At 43.7% G+C, this 25,782-nt stretch overlaps 1 protein-coding gene across 1 annotated transcript in view; it reads left to right on the plus strand.

Annotated features, from left to right (window-relative positions):
• The window catches only part of CTTNBP2NL (CTTNBP2 N-terminal like), a 159,783-nt gene that overhangs the window by 50,998 nt on the left and 83,003 nt on the right, over positions 1-25,782 (plus strand). The window contains exon 2 of the mRNA XM_069238666.1: positions 11,637-11,743. Within this exon, the coding sequence (XP_069094767.1) occupies positions 11,645-11,743 (99 nt within the window). The 5' untranslated portion in view covers positions 11,637-11,644. The remainder of the gene's footprint in view (positions 1-11,636; positions 11,744-25,782) is intronic.

Here is a 25,782-nt window from a genome sequence, read left to right on the forward strand (position 1 = left end):
AGTTAAAGTTTCCTACTATTGACTTGTCTATCAAAACTTCACAATCTATAATAACAAAGGTATTGTTAATAACAAGAAAGTTGTATTACTGTATAGCAATTACACATATTTTTTAAGCATGTCATGTTCCCCTGTTCTCAGCTTCTATAATTTTGCACTATAAATTAAGTGCATATAGATATTCATCCTTGATCAGTTGTGGGGGATGGGGGTGGGGGAACAGTCATATGGGCTGTTAACAAAAATAAAAAAAATAAAAAAACGACATAGCATGTTATTTCAAATGTAATATTATTGTGTATTACACTCAGTACAAATGTTTACCAAACTGTTAGCAATACTTATCAAGTATATTATAGGCTTATAATATAGTGTATGTGTATGAATCATAGTAGTAGTAGTTAAAAAGGTGTATAAAGACATCACCCTTGGTAGGCCGCGTTGATGTCATAAAGTGTGGTAATTCCTTAAACAGCAGTAGAGTATATCATTGGTGTTATCATTTTTATTCGTTTCCTGGTGTTCTTCAAACAGAAGTTTACCAGTCTTCCTGTTTTTTCTTCTGTAGATGCTTGTCGTGGTTCAAACTTTGTGATCTCTAATTCCAGTTTAGTACTGTGCCTGTGGTTTCCTTCCGAGAGTAAGACAGTTTTAGGCCGTATGATGTCTTATGTTGTATTACAAGTCCCAGATATGGAGTATTCCATTTCTCCAGCAATGATCCTCCTTAGAACTTTAGTTCAAGAAACAGAATATACAAATTTGGTAATTTATAGGGTAATCTCTGCTTGGGTATAAGGTTGCTCTCATTACACTCTGTCCACCCAGTTGTATGTTTTCTGTAGATGGTGTAATGTCTAGATGTAACACTTATTCCTTCATGGAAAATAATGGCTGTACAGGTATATGTTTGACCTGAAATAGACATTTGTCCAGCTTTAAAATTTGTAATTTGCGTTTCCAATTTAGTTCCATCTGCATTGCATCGTTAAAGCATTAAGATGATATACTTTCCAGTTCTTCTTATCTTCAAAGTTGATAGAAGGTCTGAGTTAGATTTTGTGCACGTGTTATTCTGTGATGCATCTTTAAATAATTTTTCAAAACTGACAGTTTTACAGTCTGGTAGAGAGGGGAAAATAAATCGTTCTGATTCTGTGTCTGACTTCATGGGCACCATCTCTTCTAAAATACCTAGCAGGACCATCAAGAATTCTTGTGCATCCTCTTGAGTGTTTTGAGTGAAGTTTACAGATCTAGTGCACCGACCTGCAAGATCTCTTATAAAGATGCAGAATATATTTTGTTTTCTATCACTGCTCAAGCGTTCTAACAGGATAGAGAGTGAAGAGCACAATCTTTTATCCTTTTTCTGTTTAATTGCACAAACTAGAGGAGGTAAGGAAAATAGTGCATTGAAAACTACATTGGCATAGCAGATGACTCCAGACAGGTTTGAGGACTTGTACCCAACAATTTCATCATTATTTTTTCTTCTCTTTTTTTCCTCTTTTTTTCCTCTTTTTCTCAGAAATATCAGTATGACACTTGAAAATCTTTCATGTTGGTAAGATTATAGGCCTTCTGTAAACTGGGTACTGCCGTAGATGAGGAGTAGACAGGCTTCTCAAACTGTTATACTCGAATCAACATTTACTCTAGTGTCATCAAACTCTATCAGACATAAACAAGTCAACATTTTCTTCTTCTGTTTCTTTTTGCATTGCTGTCTCACGGGGAGATTAAGTGATATGCCCAGAATCACAGGACTTTACGCCGACAGCGAGGCTCAAACTTGGGTCTCCAGCTCCCGAGGTCATCGCTCTGACTGCTGTGCTACATCCTCTCCCCTGAGAGGTCCAGAACTCTGGCTGCTTTGCGAACTATCCTTTGCTATCTCAATAGCAATTGTTTCCTCTTGTTTGATTTCTTCATTTAAAATTTTCAGGTAGTTCAGAAATATTGGACACTGAATGGTATCTTGTGTTGAAAGAGTCTTCATAGCAGTAATTCTGTCCAAGTAACTGTTTAAGAATGCCAAGGTTTGAATAGCTGGAGAAGTGCTAAACAGAAAAAATATTTTTTTTCAGAAGTTTGGCAGGTAAGTTTTCTATAGTTTATTAAGTTACCTTTTGCATGCCAAACCAAACAACCGTCGCAACCAACTACACCATATTTGCTTTCATCAGTGTTTTCCGAAACACTATTTTTGTACCTATAGTGCTGAGGAATTTCGTAAAGACACATATTTTCAAGATGTGGACTTCTTCTTGGATAGTAAGTGTCCAGTATATTTGTTTTTACAATATCTGTACTCTGTTGATCAAACTCTGCTAAGTACTGAATTTCTAGATAAGATTTCAAGACTTTGTTTCGCATGTTGGCCTGGTCTAGACTAACCCAGACAATTCCTCCAGAGTTTGAGAACAAACTAACTGAACTCAACCTATCAGAGCACTCATATGAGCCTATCTTATTAGGGGCCCAATCTAGGACAAGACCATACCATATGTAACAAGTCTGCACCAATCTCCTGACATCTAGGACAGGCAGCGTCCCGACGGGAAAAATATTTGTTCACATGGGCTGGTGTGAGATAGGTCCTGTGGACCAGGTAGTATTGTATGAGGCGAAGTCTGGAGTTGCGGGGTATGTTAAGGTGCCCCGAGAGAGCCACCCCCCACTGTGCTTCTGCAATTGAGGCGCCCGCATCTGCTCCCATGCCGCACGCAGTGCTCCGCCATCCAGGGCCGTATGGGTGCGCAGCACATCTGCAAGCCAACTAATCAGGCGACGACCCCGACCCAACACCTGCAGATATTGTATCAACAAGTGGGTGGGAGGAGCCATCGAGATGTCTCCCCACCCAGTCCCCAGGGTCCGCAGCAAAGAGCTATATAATAGAAATTGGCCGGGAGGCAGTCCCATGTCCTGAAGCCTAGAGAATGGGATCAACCGGCCTTCTTCATAAAGATCGCCCAAAGTGAACAGTTCTGCTTTGTGCCATGTCCGAAGTTCCGAGTTTGATTTGACCTTGGGGCCACGCGGCGTGCCCGCCAATGCCAGGGCCGGTGCAAAAGGGGTCACCTGCCTCGTCAGCCGAAGGGATCTACGAAAGCATCTATGGGCGACTTTAAGGAACAACTGTTGTGGGATTGGTGCTTGTGTGAGCGGATGAAACAGGTGTTGGATTTGCATTAGTGGCCAGGGACCACTTTCTGACACTGTGTCAGCCAGCTGAACCTCTGCCAGCCACCTGGCTATCCACTGGAGTTGGGCCGCCAGGTAGTAGTGTTCTAAGTTAAGGACCGCTAGGCTTTCCCTATCAGGCGGGAGGTACAATTTCCTCAGGGCGACTCTACATCGGCCACCGTTCCAAATAAAGTCTCTCAACCCCGTTTCCAGGGCCCTGAAGAAGCCAGGAGAAACCTAGTGTGGGAGGTTAGAGAAAAAATATAGGAGGTGCGGCAGGATGACCATCTTCAGGAGTGCTATCCTGCCCGCTACCGATAGCGGCAGTGTCCTCCAGAACGACATTTGGGACCTGACCGAGGACACCGCTTTCGTGAGGTTGCCCTCAAGCAGATCCTCCTTGCGATGGTAGATTCTGATGCCTAGATATCTGAATGTGCAGGGCTGCCACGGAACGGGACTCCCGGCCAAATTGATCCTGGGGTCTGAAAGTCCCGGATCGAAAGGGAAGAGGCATAACTTAGACCAGTTTACCCTAAGGCCGGATAGCCTCGCGAAGCGTTGCAGGAGTATCCCGACCTCTGGTGGAATTCGCGTAATGTCTCTAAAATACAGAAGGAGGTCATCAGCGTACAACACTGTGTGCAGACTGTCCCCAAGGGGAATTCCTCAATCAGTCCCCTTTCCACGCATGGCTGCTGCCAGAGGTTCCATGGCGAGTGAAAACAGTAAAGGCGAAAGAGGGCAGCCCTGTCTCGTGCCACTGTATATACGAATCGGCTCCGATATTGCAGATCCCAACTTTACCCAGACCTGCGGCTTGGTGTATAACAGTTTAACCAGGCGGGCGAAGGAGGGTCCCACTCCAAGCCTCCGCAACACTCTGAACAGGTAGGGCCATTCCAGGGAATCAAAGGCCTTCTCCAAGTCCAGGACAAGGCAACCCGCTCTCAGCCACGCCCAACCCGCATAATTCATGACTCAGAACAATCTTCTGATATTATGTGATGTGTCTCTTTCCGGGACAAACCCGTTTTGATAGGGTGGACTAAACCTGGGACATTCGGCGCCAGTCGCAACGCCAGTATCTTCGCTAATACTTTGTAGTCGGTGTTTAACATTGCTAGGGGCTGGTACGATCCCATCTCTGCAGGATCCCTCCCCGGTTTAGGAAGAGAGACCAGCATCACTTCTCCCTGAGTGGCTGGTAAGTAACCCTTCCGTTCGGCATCTTCGTATACGCGAAGCAGCTTGGGTGCCAACTGCAATGCAAAGGCTTTGTAGAAGTCTACTGGTAACCCGTCCGGGCCCGGCGTTTTGCCAGATGCGAGTTCGCGAATGCTGGCCTTTATTTCTTCAAGGTCAAGTGGCGCCTCAAGCGCCTCCGCCTGCTCTTCTCCTAGGCGTGGCAACTCCACCTCAGAAAGGAATGCAGCGCAGAGATTATCTCCAGAAGAGGCCTCCGAGGCGTAGATCGCCCTGTAATGTCTGACAAACTCAGCTAGTATTTCCCGGGCGCGTATACTAATCCCCCTAACTGCGAGTGGATCTTCACTATTGGCCCCCTCTCGCTGTCTCGGCGGATCAGCCAGGCTAGTAGTTTGCCAGCTTTATCAGCCGATGCATGAGTTCTTGCCGAGTGCACAGTATAGTTTAAACATCACAGGCGCTCGAGGAGTGACAGGTGCTCAGCGTGTGTAGCTGCCAATTGCAGGGACCCAGACTGACTGTCGGCTGCCTCCCCTTCTGGCCTCAACAAAACTCGCTCCACTCTGGTCAGATCACATTCAACGGAGCGGTACAGGCTGCATTGGGTCCCCAGGCAGTGCCCTCGGACAAGGACCTTGAATGCGTCCTATTCCACCACACTCGATGAAGCGGTGCCATCATTGAGCTCAAAGTATTCCAAGATCGCAGCACCCAGTGAACCCCTGAACACTGCGTCTTCCAATATTTCCGGCCTCAGTTTCCAAGTAGGTACAGCACGTCGGGAGGTTTCCCAGCTAAGGCTTGCTAGTAATGGGTTGTGTTCCCTATTAGGGAGGCTAGGTTGGGAGTGCAGAGCATTCTGTCTAATCGCACGTGTGAAGAGTGCGGAGCCGAGTAGAAGGAGTAAACCCTATCCTGCGCGTGCCGGGGGGGGGGTGAGGATCTGTCCAGGTCTACATCAAGCACACTATTGAAGTCCCCCCCCCCTAGCAACCATGGGAGGTCGCTCCAGCCCGCCAAATGTTGAGACAGGCCATGTAAAAAAGCTGTCTGGTATGTATTTGGAGCGTATATAGAGCTTAGTACTATAGCGTGTCCCGCCAGTCTCCCCCCGTACCAGCACAAATCGACCCTGTGGGTCCACTATCTGCTCCTCTATTGCAAAGGGTGTGCCAGCTCTGATCCAAATCAACGCGCCCCTAGCATAAGCTGAGTGCCCTGTCGCGTATAGTTGCCCTCTCTAGCGCCGACGCAGCCGAAAAGATCTCCGATCCAACCAGGTGTGTCTCCTGTAGAAATGCCAGGTGGATTGAATGCCTTTTAAGGTAGGAATAAATGGTGTATCGCCGCTTGGGGGTGTGTATGACGCTCACATTCCAGGTAATTACTGTATATGAAGACATGTTATGGATAACAAAGCCTCTTCTATCACCCCTCTCCCCTCTCCTTTGCATAGCATCGTCTCGTCAAATGCCCATTCCCAGCTATCGGTTAGGTGTGTAATAGGCGCAGTCCATCCAAACCAAAACATAACTAATACCATTAGAGCATATTAATGGGGTTCTATGACCCCCACAAGGGAGTTCCAACAGTGTACAGTTACGCCATATCCCCTAATAGCCCTCCGCTCTGACAGGCGGTCCGAGGTAGCAGGTCGGTCACTTGCTGGCTGCAACAGTTCGGTGTCCGATTCTGACACTAGCTGGGACGTGCTTCTCGCCGCAGCAGATTGGATAGCCTCTCTCCTCTCTTGTATTAATTGTTCCAGATCAGGTGCTCGTGTCACACGGCCGGCCCAGATTTTGCCTTTCCTTCGGGCCCGCCTAGTTCTGCCGCGCCTGCCCCGGGGCAACGATGCTGGCCTCTCAGCAATTCCACTCGTGTCCAGTCCTGATGATTCGAGCCACTCCCATGCCGTCTCAGGGGTGGTGAAGAAGTACCGATTTGTTTTCCGCCACAACTCGTAGCTTGGCAGGGAACAGCAGGGAGTAATTCAAACCGAGGGAACTGAGTTTGCGCTTCAGTGGTAGGTAGGAGGCCCGGTCTCTTTGCATCGCTAGAGTGTAGTCCGGGAACAACAAGACCTGTGCTCCTTCCACTCGGATAGGTGAATCGGTTCTCACAGTTTGCAAAACAACGTCTCTGTCTGCGTAGTGGAGGAGGCGAATGATTAAGGGGTGAGGAGGACTCCCCAGCGGCCTCGATCGTGTGGGAACTCGGTGGGCACGCTCCACTGAAAAGAAGGGAGTGAATCCACCCATTGGTACCAGGCCCCTCAACCAGATCCCCGAGTAGGCCACCGGATCTTGGCCCTCTGCGCCCCCCGGAAGGCCCACTACTCCAATATTGTTCCTCCTAGAGCGGCCCTCCGCATCCTCCACTCGGTGCTCCAATTCCATCACCCGGGCCTGTACCTCCTCCATCTCTGATTTCAGGCAGGAGGTCGTCGGTGCCAGTTCGTCCACCTTCACCTCAATTTCGCCGGTTTTGTCTGCTAACTTGCAGTGGTCAGCATGCAGCAAGACAAGATCACTTGTCACTCTGTCTATTTTGGCTTCCAGCGACGTACGGGCGCGCTCCAGCGAGTCTCCAATGCGTTCCACTGCTGCGAGGACCGCATCCAGTTTTTGACAGTCCTGTGCAACTGTGTCCTGCGATTTCCCATCACCGGCACCAGAGCGTAGGCGCCCTGTCCCAGCCATGGTCCAGGTTACAAGAAATCTCCGTCTGTGCACTGTCTCGCTAATTCCTGTTTCCAGCTCACTTTTCTGGCCGGTCTCAGACAGAGCGAGGGCACTGATCGGGTGAGCTGTCATTCAGGGAGTGCGTCCGTGTGGCTACCGGTATCACCAGGGCCCATTTCCAGTTTCACACCATGAGCCCTTTGGCAGGGCCGGCTCTGTAGCAATCAGCTCTGGGTGTGCCCTCTTTGCGTGGGTTCCTTCGATGTGGACTTGTGGTTGAATGCCGAGATTACACTGTGTCCCGTTTCCGCTCGGGGGTCCACTGTGTTGGGGCAGGTCGGGCCCGCTTGTCGGGTTCAACAGCTCTCCACCAACCGACAGCACGAGCAGCCAGGTCCTTTACTGCCCTCATCTCCAGTCAAGCGACACTCCCCTCCATCCTGTGGGGCACACCCAGTGTGCACAGTCCTGCAGCAGGCTAGGCAGCCTCCAAATGAGTATAAGCGCGGTTCGACCGCTCCCCGGGAGCCTGATCAACTTCCAAATGCCTCCTGTGGGTAGCCCCACATTCACAACTGGGCAGAAAGTTTCAGTTCTGAAGAGGGTGGCCCCCTGCCCCTCTCGCTGCTGTGATAAGTTTCTAGTCCCTTGTACTCCCTGGGACTTTATGTTTGGTCGGCTCGTGTCAGTCTTCAGCCCTTAATAGGGCCCTCACAGACCGCATCTCCCTTCAGCTCTTCCCTTCCCCCGGGGGCAAGTCCTTACCTCCTCGGGGGAAGCCGCCAGCCATGTATCGTGTTCCGAGGGCATCCCACCCCCGCAGCGCCGTCTCTGCTTCAGGAGCCGCGCCCCTCCTCGCGGCTGCACCGTCTCACGATGAGGCCCCGTAGGACCAGGCCAGCCAGGTGCAGTGTATCACCGTTGCGGTGTTGCCGAAGGGGCAAGTTTCGGCCCCCGCAAGTTGCGGGACCGCGCAGGGGCTTAGTGCTGGTTGCCCATCGGGCGGCACCACTCCCCAGTCCCCTCTAAGGTTGTCGGATTTACCGGGCGCGACGCGGAGCTCGAGAAGCTCGTGTACGCCAAATTGGACGGCTTGGCCACGTCTCCTTTTGGTACAAATTTTATAGTAACATTTTGATGCACAACAGAACAGAGTTACGTCTGGCCTTCTGGTAAAGCTCTTGGACTGTTACTCAGTAGGTTGAAGGTTCAAATCCTGGTATCTCAAGTCAGTGTGTATTTATTTACTCGTGTTTAGAATGTTAAACATTCCTAGTGATGGAACATTTACCCCTTTATTCCCATCACTGTATTTGGGTTGAATGTCGTACAGATGTCTAGACACTGAACACTAAGGAATCATCTGTGGCCTAGTGGTTAATGTCTCAGACCCTTATGCAGGAAGTTGAGTGTTCCAGTCTAGTTTGTCAGTTGTCATTTCTCAGCTTGAAATTATTTTCAACTTAAAAAATTTGAGGTAGGTACAGAAAGGTGATTTCACTATTTTTACTTGTCAAATAATTTGTTGGGTTGGGTGGTTATAGATGGCTGGCCACAGTCCAGGCCCTGTGACCAACCCCCGCTGAGCATGGCTGAAAGTCGTGCTTGGCTTGGGGTTTGGTAGTTATAGCTGGTTGGCCGCAGGGCCTGGCCCAACCCGAATCACCCATGGCCAAAGACATGCATGGGGCAGGGTTGGGTGGTTATTAGGGGTTGGCCGCAGGTCCTGTTGTCAACCCCCATGCACAGCAATGGTTGGATTAATGTATGGTAATTAAAGTTACTTAACGTTAAAAAAACATAGAAATTTACTGAAAAAAACAAAGGTTACAAGGATGTTTAGTTAGGAAATAGAATTTTTTTTAAACATAGAAATTCACTTAAAAAGCTTAAGGTTACAGGATGTTATACTTAAGTTCATATTTTAAATGTACAAATCCACAGATATTCACCTGTTATAGTTGATTATCTCAAGTAACTATAACTCGTGCCCTCGCCATTCACTGCTAATTGCCCCACAAAATATGGCACTCATGACATCTTTGATAGCATCATTGACAATATCAATGTAATATTTGCAGTAATTTTTTTAACCAAAAAACTGTGCATGGTGGGGACATGAGTTATAGTTACTTGAGATAACTCTAACTATAACCGTTGAATTCATATAGTTTTGTACATTTAAATGTGAGCATAACTATAAAGTTCCTGTAACATTTGTTTTTTTTATAAGTGAAATATACACACACACACATATATATATTTATATATACATGTGTGTATATATACATATATATATATATATATATAGTATATGTGCGAGTTTGTATTTCAGCCCTCCTCTTTATCCATTGGACTTTTGTTTTTTCATTCACATGTATTCTGCTCGCTACAGCATGAGGCAGATGGTCAGCCCACTTTAGCCATTGGCTAACGACACTATGAGCACAGTGTTCTGATCTTTCAACAAGCAGTGACAAAGTGAAAAAGCTAGCACACAACGCCACTTGTTAAGAATGTGTAATCAGCAGTATCAAGTTACAAAATAAAATATATTTGATTTGATCTATTTTCATCTTAAAATGGAACGGACATCCAAGACCAGAAAGTAATTTATAACAACTCGTACCTTATAATAACTATTTTGTCAGTTTAATTACATTTATCCCCGTGTCAGTGTATTTTGAATTCTCCTTTTTAACCCTTTCGCTGTCTGTAGTGCGATTACAATTTTATTACCGTGGATTTGCAGGGAAGCAATAATTTGAGACTTCTCTCCTGTGTGCATTGTTAATCATCAGCGGCATGTCATTACGGGCAGTCTATAATTTTGATGTCATTAGCGTACCCAGGCCTGCAAAATGAGTACCAAACTACAGACTCTCAATTGCATGAAAAATGCAAAACAAATTTTCAGAACTTTAAATAGTCCTCATAAGGTATAGTACTTCTTTCTGTGTGATGTGCACCTTCCATTCAAACATTATTCCCCCCAACATTTACACAAAAAAGCAGATAGTTTTGACCCTAAATGAGACCATCATATTCTTTTGTGGAAGCATACATCCCAGTGTAGCACCATCTCACCACTGAGCATGTGCTGGGATACTCTAAGTTTCTCTTTTTTTAGGGGAAAGCGCAAAGCACTCCATCTCCTATTGTAATCTCTCTTTTGGCTTTTAACCACACCTATGTCACATCAGTCACTTTCATTGGTTCGTGGGCTTGTCTTTTAAAATCCGCTTGTTTTTATTTGTAAAAGGCATGCATACGTCATGCCTTTTCCAGTGTTTAGCTCTCCTCCAGTGCACCGGTAAACTACTGAAAACATATGAGGCTCGATGTTTTCAGTATGGTTTCCAGACTAATTTATCTGTTTATTTTCCACGCAATGAGATAGCGCTTGGTTTTTCCGTTTTCAATTTCAGTGCGATGGCGCGGCATTTTACTTAGTGCGATCGCACTTTGTTTTTTTTCTTTTAATTTGTGTGGAAAGAAAAGTCCAGTTAGGAGTTTACAACGCTAATAGCTCTAACTCGAGCAAATGCGAGACTCGTTGCATTGCAAATGCTTGTTCTGGGAATGGATTGAAATGTGCCAGTAGGATTAAACTGCCCTTCAAAAAAAATTAAATGTGTGCATCAGTAGCTGGCATTTGCAGGTAACCAAAAGCTATTATTTTCTGATAAACCATTGTGAATACACCTATCTCCACGAATTGACGCTGTACTCTGCAACACTCATGTTGAAAGTGATTCTGTTGTGCTTATAGGTATCAGCGAGCTGCCGAGATGATACAAATGTGTTTTACGTTTAATCAAAGTATAGAAGTATTATTTTTATCCATGGTCACATTCGAGTGTGCAAGGCATCATCAGCAACATAATGTAAATTATTAGTTAATTCACTCCGTAGAAGCTGACTCATATTTGGGAATTTTATGTATCCACACATACTACACATTTAGCTGTTTCTTTTCCTCCTCGTTGGTTTCAGTTTTCGTGATTGATACTGTTTGAGTGTCTTTGTTATTGGTGAATTGCAGTCCGCAGAAACAGAAAGTCTTTGAGTCGTATACTAGTCTATTCTAAGACTAGTTACTTTTTCATGGTACAAGTCTATATTGGGAAGAAATGTGTCAATTTAGTCCCATCTATAGCTCCAAAGTGAAAGTCAGAGGAAGGTGAACATGGCGGCAGGATTCTGGATATTTGCGCTCTTTTAATCAGAGAGCGCTACTTGAGTAGCTTGAGCAACGTGATATGACCCCATTTAATAAATATTTCGTACATGGGATGGGGATCCAGAGAGAGTGAACGTAGACATTTAGGCCAAGTCATGCTTGGCACCTGGATGTCATCTGTCCTGCCGCCCCGCTGACTCACGGGCTCAGCTTATAGTGCTGCTTCATATACATCATAAACTTGCAGATGCAATTAATGTCAATAATTGGGATAACAAGAGCCAGTATGAATTCATCCAAATGTGGTCAATTACTTGCTGCTTCCGACCTGACATTCCCTGAAGTGACTGTCTTCCTTCTCCTTGCAGGCTCCACGATGAATCTGGAAAAGCTCAGTAAGCCTGAGCTCCTGATGCTCTTCAGCGTCCTGGAGGGCGAGCTGGAAGCGAGGGATGTCGTCATAGAAGCTCTGAAGGTATGCAGTCTCCACTGAGACAAGAAACCACAAATATTCTCCCCAGGCGGGCTTCCATTTATTTGGATGCAAACTCCCATCATGAGTGTGACCTCGTTTTAAGTTTGCCTTAAATATTTCCTGAGATTCAGTTTTATAGCTGGCATTTACAAATTCTAATGTCTGTCGATCTTGAAAAAGAGGGCTATGTTTGTTATGTTAGTACTCCTGGAGGGTTTTTCTTCAGTACCGAATATATTTTGAAAAGTATTAAGAATACGGAAGTCGTCATTAGATTTTTCAAATACTTGGACTGTTGATGAGTTTTCTGAACTTTAAACATGAGAAGGGTTTGGGATTTACAATGTGTGGATTTTTAAGGTTTCTTACAATTATTGTTAAATATCTTTTTATGCGTTCATAATTGAAAGTGATCGTTAGTTGGAGTCTTTGCAGCCCTTAATGCACCCCTCCTACTTTGCCATGTGGTTCCATTGTCATATAATGCCACTATTGCTGAAAATCAGTGATTAACTGGGAGTCATATAATGAGGCTGTGGATGATAATAAGATCAGAAAAACACCTCTGCATTTCGACCATAGACCCTACCTTTTGTATTCTACCCAGTTTTTGACTGTACGCAGGCATAGTGAAAATGCCAGGGACCTGGTCCAAATAGAGTGCTTGTAGGTGGGAATATGAGGGTTGGATGAGCCAATGGAAGTGGGGTTGAGAGGGAAATGGGTTACTTGAATGAGCAAGTCCAAAGGTAAGCTGCAGAAAGCTTCCGGTTAGGGGATAGCCATGACTGTGGTAGATTGGCAGCAAGGACATTGCTAAGAAGGAAATTATGTGTCATTGAATGAAGAGCTTGTGGGTTGTGCGCTGGAGGCGGTACATGACTAGTATTGTTAAAAACCCACAGTTAGTGGAGGTCTATGAAGTATTCACTGTACATTACCGATAGGCGATTGGGGAAGTCATATGGATTCCGCTCAGTCCAAGCTCACCTTCTGATATTGAACTGTGTAGACATTAATGTTTAATTTCGTTAGTAAAGTTGATGCCCCAATCCGTTGCTGAGCCTCAAAAAGCTGTTCATGATGAAATGTTACAAATGCATAGACCACGCATGATTTTAGGGTACTCTGTTTCAGCCTTTACCTTTCTAAAAACCTAATGGGTGATTAGCACAGATATCTGCCAAGCTCACCTTAGATTAATTCATTGGAAATCTGCCACACGTTGTCATTACTGCTTTGACACCTGGCAGAAGGGAGCAGTGTGTGCAGACTTGGGCCTCAAAGATATAGTGCTGCACCTGGGTGGGAATTGCAGGCAGAGTGGCGGAATAGGCCAATACCCATGTAAACCACTGTTGTGCAAGAGGCAAGTACTGACATGAAGTATCGCCGAGTAAGCTCCCTTTGCATTATTTAAGTTTTGATCATGGTTCAAGTGTGTGTGTGTGTGTAATATATATATATACTGTATGTTATTCGATGACCTCTCGGCAACCCATGTTTGGTGTCCAGTTCAATTTTGTGTTTGTGTGAAACGTCAAGTCTGCTATACTAGAGCCGAAGAAGATCAAGGGAGCCATCCATTCTCTCGGTTGGTTACGACTTGATTAGCTAAAAACTGCAAAGATGCTACTGAGAACGGAAGGATTGCTTTCATTCAGAACCCCTGCTTTTCAAGAGCATCTCTTTTCAAATATTTTAAATCAGACTATGCACTCATACAGGAAAGGAATCAAAATATATATCTTAGTTTCCAAAACACTAAAACATTTGTAGCCTAGACTTTTTTTTTTTATTACTAAACGGATCTAAAGGTCAAGTAATGTTTATTCCCGACAATATATAGTACAAAGTGCTGTTGTTAGAATATGGTAGTTCTAGTCAGTCATCAAGGGCCCAGAGAATCAAGGGTATTCCTGTTGTTTTTGAAAGGGAGAATGACATTTTGCTTTGGGGGTGAAAATATGTTCATGGGTCTAGTTTTAATAGCATCCCAAAGCCAGAGGGTATTTGACAAAAAGGGAAAGTTAATTGTATGGCCAGAAACAAAGTCCAAATAAAATGTAACAACATTTTTAAAAAATGCGATTCATCTTTTTCTATCCTACTTAACATTAAGCCCATGTCATTTCAAAAAATGAAATAATTCTGTGATTTGTAGCCTCGTGCCAAAAAAAAAAAAACACTGACTGAACAGTCGGTTTAGTTTTTGTAAGCGAGTGCACTGGTTATTTTTATTTACTTACTTTTTATGGCAGGCATATGCCACAAAATAAAAAGAAGGAAAACAAAGTCTTGCTGCCTAAAATAGGTGGCAATATGCTCCAGTAAACGTTTTAAATGAAAAAAAAAATAACCATTGGATACAATTTTTAATAGAACTGTGCATGTTTTTCCTATCATGCAGGTGTAATTGAAACATACATATATACAAATTTAGAGGTGTTTTGGGTCCGCCCTCTTCATCCATTGTTCTGCTGCACTGTCCTTACCATTTTCTCCTGCCAACCACAGCATACAGCTTTGCGCACTGGGTTGGCCCATTTCAGTGACTGGCTCTCTTGACCTGTGAGTGATAGCATTTTACCTCACAACATCCACATAAAAGGAAGTGCAATTCAGTGCCAGTGCTGGGTGGTCAATACTTTATTTCCATTCTTCATACCTTATTTTTTTTTAAGTCATGCTTGTGAGTTTAACTATATCTTTAGGTTACAGTAATGCAACGTTGTTTCTTTGCACGAATAAGAATCCTGGTTTTCTGAGATGTGCGTTCAAAAAAATATTACTAAACCTGGTTTTATCCATGTTGCTGAAGCTGCTTGTGGCGCATACTTAACAAGGAAAAGCAAACTTTTTGATTCATGAATGTAGTCCACTAAATAGAAAAGGCAAATTCTTACCTTTTTTGTGTTTTTGTCCATCGGTCTACGTGCTCAAACTCTTATTCCCCCTGTTTTTCCACATTGTTTAACCAATTTACTGTAACAGTTTAGAGTGGTGGTGGAACAAAAGACTGTGACTGGGCTTGGATATTTGTTGTTGTTTAGTTTTGTCATTGTTTTTAAAATGTTTTAGCAAACTAGATGGAGTCCACATAGTGAGTGACATAGTGCGTAAGTTCAGTAGATGTCACTAGCTCCTATCAAAGACGCCCTACATTAGGGCTTTAAGTATTGCTGTAAATTAAATAAAGTGCTTTGAAACGTGTCCCTTCCGGGCCACAGGTTCAGTCCCTTCTCTTTACAGGCAAAATAACTGACCTCGTTCTCCATAATGTGTGTAAGAATATTTAGGGCAATCCAGGTCAGTGGTGCATTCCCTGATATATTTCAGAAACCTTACTTTATGTTGCATGGTATTTTTGACCATTTCCCCCCAGGTGTGTTTGTGTTTTTATGGGCGAGCGCAAAGCGCTCCTTCCATAAAGTAATCTCTCTTTGGGCTTCAAACCACGCCCAGGTCAGGTCAGTCTCTTTCATTGGTTCCTGGACTTGCTCTTTAAAATCTGCTTGCTTTCATTTGTGAAAGGCATGCATACATCATGCTTTTTCCGGTGTTTAGCCCGCCTACACAGCACCGGTAATCTACTAGAAACATACGAGGCTCGATGTTTTGAGCCTGGTTTCTGGACTACTTTATCTGTTAATTTTCCCCGCAGCGCGATCGCGCTGGGGTTTACATAGCGCGAGCGTGCTGGTTTTTGTCCTTTTAATTTGTGTGGCACGAAAAGTTAGGTTATGAGTTTACAACGCAAATAGCTCCAACTCGAGCAAATGCGAGCCCCGTTGCATTGAAAATGCTTGTTTTTTCTCTCTTTCATGCAACATGTAAGACTTGTATAGCGCATACTACGAACTGACCTGCCTTTAGTGGCCTAACTGATTTCAGGGTGCTAAAAAGTATTGATGACCGAGCATAATTGATCAACTCTAGAGTTCAGGCTGGAGGTAATGCGACTTAACTTCCTGGCATTGCCAGTCAGTGTGTCATAAAGATGTTGTGACAGTATGCTCATCCAGTCCTTGACCTCTGTACTGAGCGCTTAGAGTAATGAATACACATTTGCCAGTTGTAATTACGTGTGGAAAACATGTGAAGGAGGAGACAGCTGTTGAAATATGGACAGCGCCAAAGGAAAAGAAAATGGTTTGTATGAGAGGGAGATAGAGGGCTGTGTCGAAGTGAAGTAGATAAAAGGAAGTGCACGAAGAAGGAAACAGTGAAAAGAGCAATGGAGAGAAAGGAGATAAAGTATGTGTGGGATACAGAGATGGAGGAACCTCAGAAAGAGCTGTGTGTACAAAAAGTGTGTAAGTGCCTAAGTTGTGTGTCTGTGAGTTCTCTTCATGCACATGTTAAAACACACACACACTCAGACACTGGTCAGGTGGTTTGCTGTTAGAGGATTCTACTTGAGATCTCTTATAGAGGGTTCCTTGTTATGCTTATTTACCCACCTTTTTCATCCTTCTTAAAGCAGTTTCTACACCATAGTATTCTTTTCTGAATCAGTGCAGCATTTGTATTGCCTTATAACAGTTTGTTGAACACACGTTCATGGCTCACTCATTTTTATAACTATATTGAATTATTACCCTTGCTGATGACCTGTGCACATTCATTTGGTTGTAGGTTAACTTTATTTTGTAGTAACATGTTTTCGTCGTATCTAGGTGACTCCTGTGGGCGAGAGGTGGGGTCTTGTGTTCTGAAATGGTGCATTCCGTTTGGCTGAAAGCAAACAGATAGGTCCACATAGGAAGTTAGTATGTATTTGCCAAAAAGGGGATCCCTGACAACGTTTTAAAAAACTTGTGTCAAATAAGGAAAATATAAATTGTGCCACTTTGAGATACCTCTCCATGTTAACAGGCATTTTAAAACCGAGCGCTGTTAATTGGGATATAATGACATAATATTTCAAAGCACCCGTCACGTGAGATTCTGGGAGATGGGGATATGAACGTGAAGGGAAGGAGGCATTCCCTGGGTATGGCTTCATGATCAATGGTCATTGGGAAGTTGTTTGTAAATGGATTTAGTACATATTTTTGTAAGCGCTGGTTGACGATATTGATGTCAGGGTGTTTAACCCACTATGTGGCATTATATGGATGAAGACATGTACTCGACTTGCTTTGTACTGCACCTTCACTTCTAAAGATTGTTTTTCAAACTTTAATTTGATATTTTTAATTTAAAAAAATATATATTTTAACGTGTTTTCTGTTTTGAACACATTTTAGTTAGTGTGTGTGATACTGTGTTCATTTTCTTGTCTGGGTTTACATTTGACATTATATTTGAAGATACATCTCCTGATACTTGAAATAACGTTTGGCTCAGTTTATGAAACCTACATAGATGTAAGCAATCCATACAGAGCAAGGAAATTGTGTACTAGAATTTTTTTTAAACAAGTGTCAGCTGAATCCTATCTGTGTAGCTGGAAGACAAAGTAGCTAATTAATGAATTTGTTTGGGGAACTAGAATAGTAATACATTTTTTACTCACCTGTCCAAGGTAGTTTCTGCCACATGAGCTATATTGTAGATGGACGTATTAGCTCCTTAACCTCAAGAGCACTTGGCGATATTTATTAACTTAGGAACTCCTGGGTCTATAAGGATCGCTGTTACATATGAAGACCTAACTAAGATGGGCAATCCCTTTAAAAGGACAGTTTCCCTCACCCACCATAGGCGGCATGATTCATCATTGGGAATCTCCTCCTACCGTGATGCCTGGTCATGGTATGGGCTATAACCCCCTCTCTCAGAAGGAGGAGCTCAGAGATAGCGCAATGGGGGTGGTGGGAACAAGCAGAGCAAAAGTGAAGGTGAAAAATAAAACTAGCTACAGGGTGCACAGCTCCTTTATTCATGCACCTTCGGCTGAGGATTAAAACCAAGGCATTGCAGGAGAAAAACTATGCACCTTTACTTATTTATTAAAGCTGAGAAGTGTGTCTGTATGGGTAACTTTGGTAGGAAATAACAAGAAGGTTCAACCTTTAGATTTCTTCACCAGTAATTTGCTGAAAAAATTACAGTACTGAAAAGGAAAAATTGATGTACGCTTTGGAGAAATTCTGACCTGCTGCAGTGCTTAAAACAGAGCGGTTCCGACGCAATTTTGTTAGAAATCAAATTCATTCGTGAAAAAAAGAAAACTTTACTGATTTGCTGATCAAAATACAGTCAACCATTGTAATTTATATACTTGTTTACAATATCGAAAATCATCAAACAAGGGGTGACTGAGCAGTGATTTGTGAATTATTTTGCAGATAGTAACATATAAGCCCTTCCCTGAGCCCTAATAGAGGGAAACTGTTCTAAACAAAACGTAATTGATTTGGTCCATATCGTTTCACGTAAGTATTACTTCGTTGCATTGAATAGCCAAAAGTGCAATAAACTGAACAGTCTGTTTTCCATAGCTTCTGGGAAACATTGTTTTTGCCTGTTTGACCCATAGAAAATGAGGTATTTGACAGTCATGTCTGCATCGATAGATGTTTGCAGGCGCTCCCTCCACATGGTTAATTGGTGTTTTTCTTTTCGTTTCTGTTTCTTAAGACTATGCACACGGAACCCCGATTCCCACTCATTCCATTTAGGAACCCCACCAACACCCACGCATGTTTTTTTCTTTTAACTTGTAGTCTTGTTCGCATGATTTGTATGAAGAGTTCGTAGCCTGTTCCCCTCCTGTCATTATCACACAGCAGAGGTAACCTGTTGACGTACATTGTGTAAAAGAGCGGTGCGGTTTTTTTTATGCTTCGACATAATTCATCGTAGTTTTTATTGCTGTCGTTTGAAAATATGATGTTTACTATTTTCCATAACAAACGTATGACACTATGGAAACCAAGCAAAATCTCAGTAGCCTTTGAGTGTTTTCTGGCTGCTGGCCTTCTCCAGAGATATGCACATGAGTTTTTATCATGACGTACTGCCAGTGTCCTACGCACTAGACTCTCGGCGGTTTTATATGTTGACAAATGTTTATGTCAAGCGTCTATAATCGCTGCAGATGTTTGCTAATATTTATAAAGTATCCACGTATTTATTTACTAGTAAGGGCACATGGCACCTGTGTTACTATTCCAGCAAGAGTGACTGAAGAAGTCATCGAAGCAAAAGGTTTGATCTTGGAATAAGTAACATCATGCTGTGATATGATGCAGTGCAACTGTACTTGTAAAATAAGATACGGTAAAGCACCACCTGCCCTACTTGTTAAAGATTTTGCAACCCACCGATGAGTTTTGTGACCATAATGAGGAACGAGGCTGAATTCCGAGTTCACTTATTCGGCCATGGAACTCAGAGGTAACTTGCAATATCTTTTTCACATGTTGCAGAGGGTATTTTCTCCTTTACTGTATGGTCACTGCGTAACCCTTCCCACAAACCACTTAAATAGTTTAGTTGTGCTCTTTCATATGAAAGAGGTAACATTTTTGCAGCTGTAGGATAAAAATGGCATCTGTAGTACGAAATTAAACAATCAAAAACATGCCCTCATGCATCTGAAGGCGTTTCAAGACGGGTAGGTGAAGCTGTATATTGCAGAGCACAAGAAGTTGTTTCCTTGGCATACACCCAGCTCCAAGTCACACAATTGGTCCCGGGGCTGTTTCTGTGATCTTGCTCGAAGTCCTCCTGTAAGTCCAAGTTCAAACCAAGCATAGAAAAGCAACCCAGGACACAACCCATCCTGCTACTCTGACTTCAAAGATGAGGCACAAATGGCCTCAAGATTCAGTCGCACTTCATCGCTATCACCAGCCACAAAGCCAGCTCCTCAGTCGGTCCTGACATGCCCCAAGTTTTCCAGGCTGCTGTCAACCCTGCAACAGATCAACGCCTTCAGGAAACCATGCTGCAAATTTTCAGTGCACTTCCGTCTCCATCTGTGTACCTTTGGGCCACAAGAAACTGCAAGAGCCTCCACTCTGGTTACTGACACAGACCCTCCCTCAGCAGCATCTGTCCCCTATGGCTCCTTACCAGTTCTGGCACAGGCTTACAACCTGGTCCTGAAATCCGCATTGGTTCCTGACTTCCCAACGCCGGTGCCAATGGAGGATCTTCTGCTGTTGCCCATGTTGGCTCCTGACCGTTAGCTATAGAGATGATGCCCCAGGAGATTACAAAAGTACAACACGTTGTCATACACATTGACTGTAACCCTGTCCCCTACTGTTTCGGGCAGTTATCAGCAGAGGTTCCATCTTCTTTTTGGCACTGATTCTGACCCTTTTCAAAAGTAGGCTACACCCGAGGACATTGATGGTTGTGATTGGGGGTGGGTAGGATGACTTTTCCCCTTCTCATTACAGTGATGATGTCTTACCCCTTGCTTTACAAAGCACCAGTAGGTTTCGTACATTCATTGAGATGGCTCTTGGCTTGCCACATTGGAAATTTGCAGTCATGGTTTGGAGGGAAGCTGGAGTATTAGAATTACCGAGGCCCGCCACTGAAACTAAGCAATAGTTTTAATAGAAATCCTACTTCCTGGACTGGCAACATCTGCTACCCTACTCCCAGTGAATTATTCTCTCACAGATATGTTGATGGTTACCTGGTCAAAAATATGTTCAGGCCCACTTTTGAACAGGCAGGTGGCTCGATGTCAAAGAATGGTGCCTGGTTATCATAATGTTCTCGCTAACGCCCCACTCCAGCCTTATTCTCCAGCCTCAACAAGTAAAGTGAACCATAACTGATTTCCAGCCAGTCATGATCAGCGATCTTGCTGGCATATAAGGAGGATCTTGGGGCCTCACTCACACAGATGACACATGACTGGTAGCATGTGGTCAAGTATATTTTCTGCACCAGTCAGGATCTCAGGGATTAAATTGGCATAACAGTCTCTACCAGTGTTGTCCTTCATTGACATATCTGGATGAATTGCACTGGTTCTCTGGCAATGTACACCAGTCCTCTAACCCATGTTCTCCTGCAGCAGCAGCCACCAAACCACTTTAATTTGCAGTTAGTGACTTATTCCCTCCCAATGGAAGGCAGGATCCAGTACTTCTTCCCCAACTGGAGCAACATCACATCTGACAGGTGTGTCATGCAATTGGTTCAAGCAGGTTACACCCTAGCCTTTCGCTTCTCCCCACCCAAAATTCCCCCCACTCTGAAATGAATTTCAGCCGCAACTCTGTAGATCTGGCTACAACAGGCATGCCTTTTCCTGGCCAAGGGCTAAAGAGGGGTTATGGGTCTTGGAGAAAAGCAAGAGTTGTTACTGTTGCTATTCCTCATTTCAGCAAAGGACAGACGAGGGTTATTGGACCTCTGCCCCCTGAATGCCTTGTTATGGAAGAACAAATTCAAAATGCTCATATTTTTTCAGATTCTATCTGCCGTGGACCTGAGACACAGGATGGTGAGCTTGGACTTGCAGAAGGCATACATTTGTATACCTTTTCATGCGTTTCTGCAGATGTTATCCCTAGTTCAAGGTAGACTCCTTTGGTTTAAGGTAGGTTTTACCCTTTGGCCTCACCAGCACACTGCAGGTGTTCACGAAAATGATGGCGGTGGTCACTGCCCATCTATAGAGTTCAAGAGTTCCTGTATTCCTGTGCATCATGAGTGGCTGCTGATGGCAGGATTGCTATAGTCAGTCATGAACCTCCTGTAGAAAATGGCAGAACCTTTAGTGTTTTGGGGATTTATCATTAACAAGGTGAAGTCGTACCTGATTTCCTCATAGATATTTCCATTTATTTGGCGATCTGAACAAGGTGGAATTTGGGGCCTTTTCCAACAGCAAAGAGTCTAGGACATTTGGGCAATGATTTCCATGTTTTAGGCTCAGTTCTGGATCCAAGGGAGGGTAGCTGTGAGGTTTCTTGGCCTTTAGCTTTGTGCATCCACTTTGTCAATCATGCAAGGTGGCACATGCAAGCCTTGCAGTGGAACCTGACACTGTAGTGTACACAGCATCAGTGTTGCCTTTCTGAGCTCATCCAGGTCTCGAAGAAAACTGCTCAAGAAGATCTGCAGTGTTGGCTGAATTATCTAACTTTGTACTGCAGCAGACCACTTTCTCCAATGCCCCACCAAGAGCTGTCATTTGTGACTGATGCATTGCTGATGGGTTCGGTGGGGTCACCTGGGGAAGATGGGATGAGAGGGCTTTGTCTCCATTGGATGGCCAGCTCCACATCAACCTACTGATGATCTGGTTCATAATGGCTTGCCTTCCATGAATGGGAAGCTTTTACAGGTTCTCATGGGCAACACCATTGCCATGTAGTATTGGAAAAAGCTGTGCCAAAGTACTGTGCATCACCATCATAAATGTTCTGGTGTGTACACTGCTCTGGCAAAGTGTGCCAGGACATAATTCTGGTTGACAGACATCTGGAAACGTTATGCCAGAGTGGGTAAACAGAGCAGACATCGTTTGGCAGAGCACAAGTGGTGTCTGCAGCCTGAAGTGAAGCAAGGGATCTTCCACCAATGGGAACAACCTTGATTAGATTTTCTTCGCACTGCTGAGAATGCAGTGTGTCAACAATTTTGCACCCTGGAATTTTCTGTTTGAATACTCCCTGGAGAGGCATTATGGCTGAAATGGAACCAGAGACTCCTGTATGACTTCCAACTGCTACCTGTCCTGCTCCGAGTTTTGAAGACTATCAAGAGTGATCGGGCCCAAATCATCCTGGTGGCTCCTTGTTGGGCCTGCTGTACCTGGAGCTTGTGAGCATTTATCATTTCATTAGGCTACTAGTTCGGGAAGACCTCTTGTACAATAAGCAGGGTAGAGTCTGCCACCCAATCTGCACGACGTACATCTCCATACACAGAGATTGAGTGGCGACAGTTAACTGCCTTTGTTCTGTCGCCGGACGTTTACAGAAATGGCATCTAACCTAAGGTGATGAATTTGTAATCAGAAGCATCCATGTATAGTCTGGTAACATTCTTGCAGATGGATTTCATCTCGAAACAAAGATTCCTCACTGCCATTTCTCTGCCCTGTTCCGTGGCACGGCCTATTTAAAATCTAAAAAAGGTCACACGTTAGTGATAAGCAAAATTGTTCCAGCTCCATGTCTAAAGGCACAGAAAGGGTAAAGACCCAGAAACATATGTTTGTGCATATGGGTGACTCGTATGTGGCTCTGCTCTGTCAATTCCGAGGCACTGGGGTGTCTGTGCCAAGCCCCACAGTGTCACTTAGCGGTGCTGTACAATGACACCTAGCTGCACTCATAAGAACTGCTACAAAAAATCTGCTTATCCAATTTGGCACCTATGGGTTATTCTAAGATGAACAATCAGCTGTTCGACTGATTATCCACCTGAAACAGTGTTACAAAATGTGAGTTAACTTGTTCTTTTTGGACACTACACTTCCTGAACTGCTATTTCCAGGTGTTCTCAAATGTCATGATAAAAGAAATGGAGGGACAGTGAAATTTGATAATTGCCTAGGATCAAACAGTTTGCTCATGTTGAGAAGCAGAATTGATCCAAGTTTTCCAGGTTTCACGCTGTGGGATCTAGTCTCTTGATGGGTAGCTCTTTCTCCTTCCCGTTTGCAGCCATACTCTAAAGAAGGGCACCTGGAAACCTACTGCAAGTGGAGGGTGCTTCCTGTTCTCATCAGAATGTACAAAGCTCTATATAAATCCCACAGTGCAAAAACAAAGGATATATATCCTGCTGCCAGCTGCCCTGTAATGTTTCTGCAAGATAGGGGAACTCGCACTACTGTGCCCTTAATCTTTTGTATGTTGGTGAAGCCTACACGAGTCCCACTATGTATGTTGGGTTGCAGAGTCCTGGTGGGGGGCAGGGTGCGGGATGATACAGTTTCCAAGCTTCCTTTGCTTGGAACAGCCAGCAGAAGTGCTGGTTGTCCCTTGAGCATGTGCCACAGGAGCATCAGCAGTGCAGAATTAGCTGTGAGAGTGCTAAAGCAGTTGCTGCGGGGAGGAGTCCAGTCGGTTTGAATCTGCCTTAGGAAGAAACTACTCGCCATAAGTATTCTCATTTGGATTGATCATGAGGCTCTTTGGCTACTTCAGACTTCGACAGGCAGAAACACTTGACCTGTCGGGTGCGCGCGTCTTTTTGTTCTATAGCTATTAAAGCCCATAGCTAAATGAGATGCAGGCAGGTGGCGAGTAGCTGGGGCATTACCAAAATGTATTGACATAGGCAACAGGTCCCAAATGCGAAAACTATTGAATTTGGTAATGCTTGTTTGATAAAGTTCAAGGCATTTAGACAAGTAAAGTAAGGAATGTGTGTCCTGAAAGCATAAAATACATGCCAGTGTTGTTTTGCATAGCAATATTTTGTTCATTTGTTTAGTCACTCACGAACAGTTTTATTTTATTTTCTACTTATATTTAAATTATTCAATCCAACAAAAAACAAGGAAAGCAATATCAAATTGGTAAGAAAAAACAAACCATAAATAATAATCAGTATGCAAGAGAAAGAAAAGGTTGGTCAATTAGTCTTTGAAGTTGTAGAGTCGTTTAGACTGGACCCTCAAAGAAGTCTTACATTTACAATTGTGAATTTACTTTACTGCATAGGTGCAAATGTATGACGTTTAGGAATTTACAAAATTTCGTATCTATATGCATGTAAAATTGCAACATTTCTGGCATATTTTCCTTGCCCTTATCTCCCTAGTATGGAGTCATACATCAGTGTACAAATCTGCACTGGGGAAGTGCAATGAATGTGCACATGCATGTTTCTCCATAGCCTCCTTCACCTACATTGCAACCAGGCTTGGAAGTGAACCGTTCTCCTTTCCACCCTGGCTGTGGAGTTACTCTAGGTTGATGCTAGAGTAAAACTCTCATTTTTTTCAATGGTGGAAAATAGTTGGATAGGATTTTGGGAATACCAGCAAATTCAGAAGTCTGTGGACGCTCACCAACCGACATAAAAAAAACATGCTTTGAACCACTCGTCCATCACACCTTTCATGAGGTTTATTACTATGTAATTCTGCAGAATTACACAGAAGTCAAACTTTTCACTGATGAGGAATCCTGTGAATTTTTGATGTCACCAGTTCCTGTTAGACATAAACAAAAATAGTTCTGTTCTTACATTTGTAAGATTAAGAAGGCATTTGTGTGGCTCTCAGAATTGGTGTTGTTGAAAAATACCTGTCCAAAGATTAGGACTGTCTTTTTTCAGTGTTTGTTATCAGATTAAGTGTATTTTTTATTGTATCCCTGTGGTGGTGATAGATTCTAGCTCCCTTGCTCTCCACCCTGAAATGAGATGTGTTAACTCCCTTTTTTACAGCCTAATTCATATAAAGTTTCTGCCAATGTTCCTGTGTTCTCAACATGTTATCCTTCCTATCACTGTTATTGTTTCCTGATTTTAGGGCACAAGGGCACTTGATAGGCAGTAGAAAGGAATTTGTTGATTGTTTGTGATCTTTAGAGAGATTTAGGTATAACACCAGTCTAAAAGGATCACAGGTCATGAAAGAATTGGAACCCATAAGAGAAAAGGAATAGTGCTAATAATGGTAATGATGATGACAGGAGGTAATTTTATGCAAGGAATGAACCGGAGGATATTGTGAAAAGAGTGAAGATATGTATAAAATATTAGATTGATTAAGTAGAATGTAATCAATATCGAGAAATAGAGTAAGACCAGGGTGATGTCCTACATAAAAGTCATAGCACAGATTCGATACAGAGAGAGAGCATGATTTGAGCAAAGAAATGCTCAGAAAACATAAAGGAATTGAACAGGGTGGAGAAAAAAAGGTGAGTGTTTTGTGGTGTTTTAAAGATTGTTGAAGATAAACGAGCATGAGCAAAGAGCAGGTGAGGGTATGTAGCAGTAGGCATTGGCGGGTGTCTGTACCATCCAGCTGGTCAGTTCAGTGGAAACAGTGCAGAGGCATTGGAAGGAGCAGAGGCTTGTGCTGTCACACAGAAGGTGCCCCCAGCACCCTCGGAATGTGAACTGTCTGCCATAGCAGATAGTGCCCA

This window comes from Pleurodeles waltl, chromosome 6, assembly GCF_031143425.1.
Source record: "Pleurodeles waltl isolate 20211129_DDA chromosome 6, aPleWal1.hap1.20221129, whole genome shotgun sequence".
NCBI lineage: Eukaryota > Metazoa > Chordata > Amphibia > Caudata > Salamandridae > Pleurodeles > Pleurodeles waltl.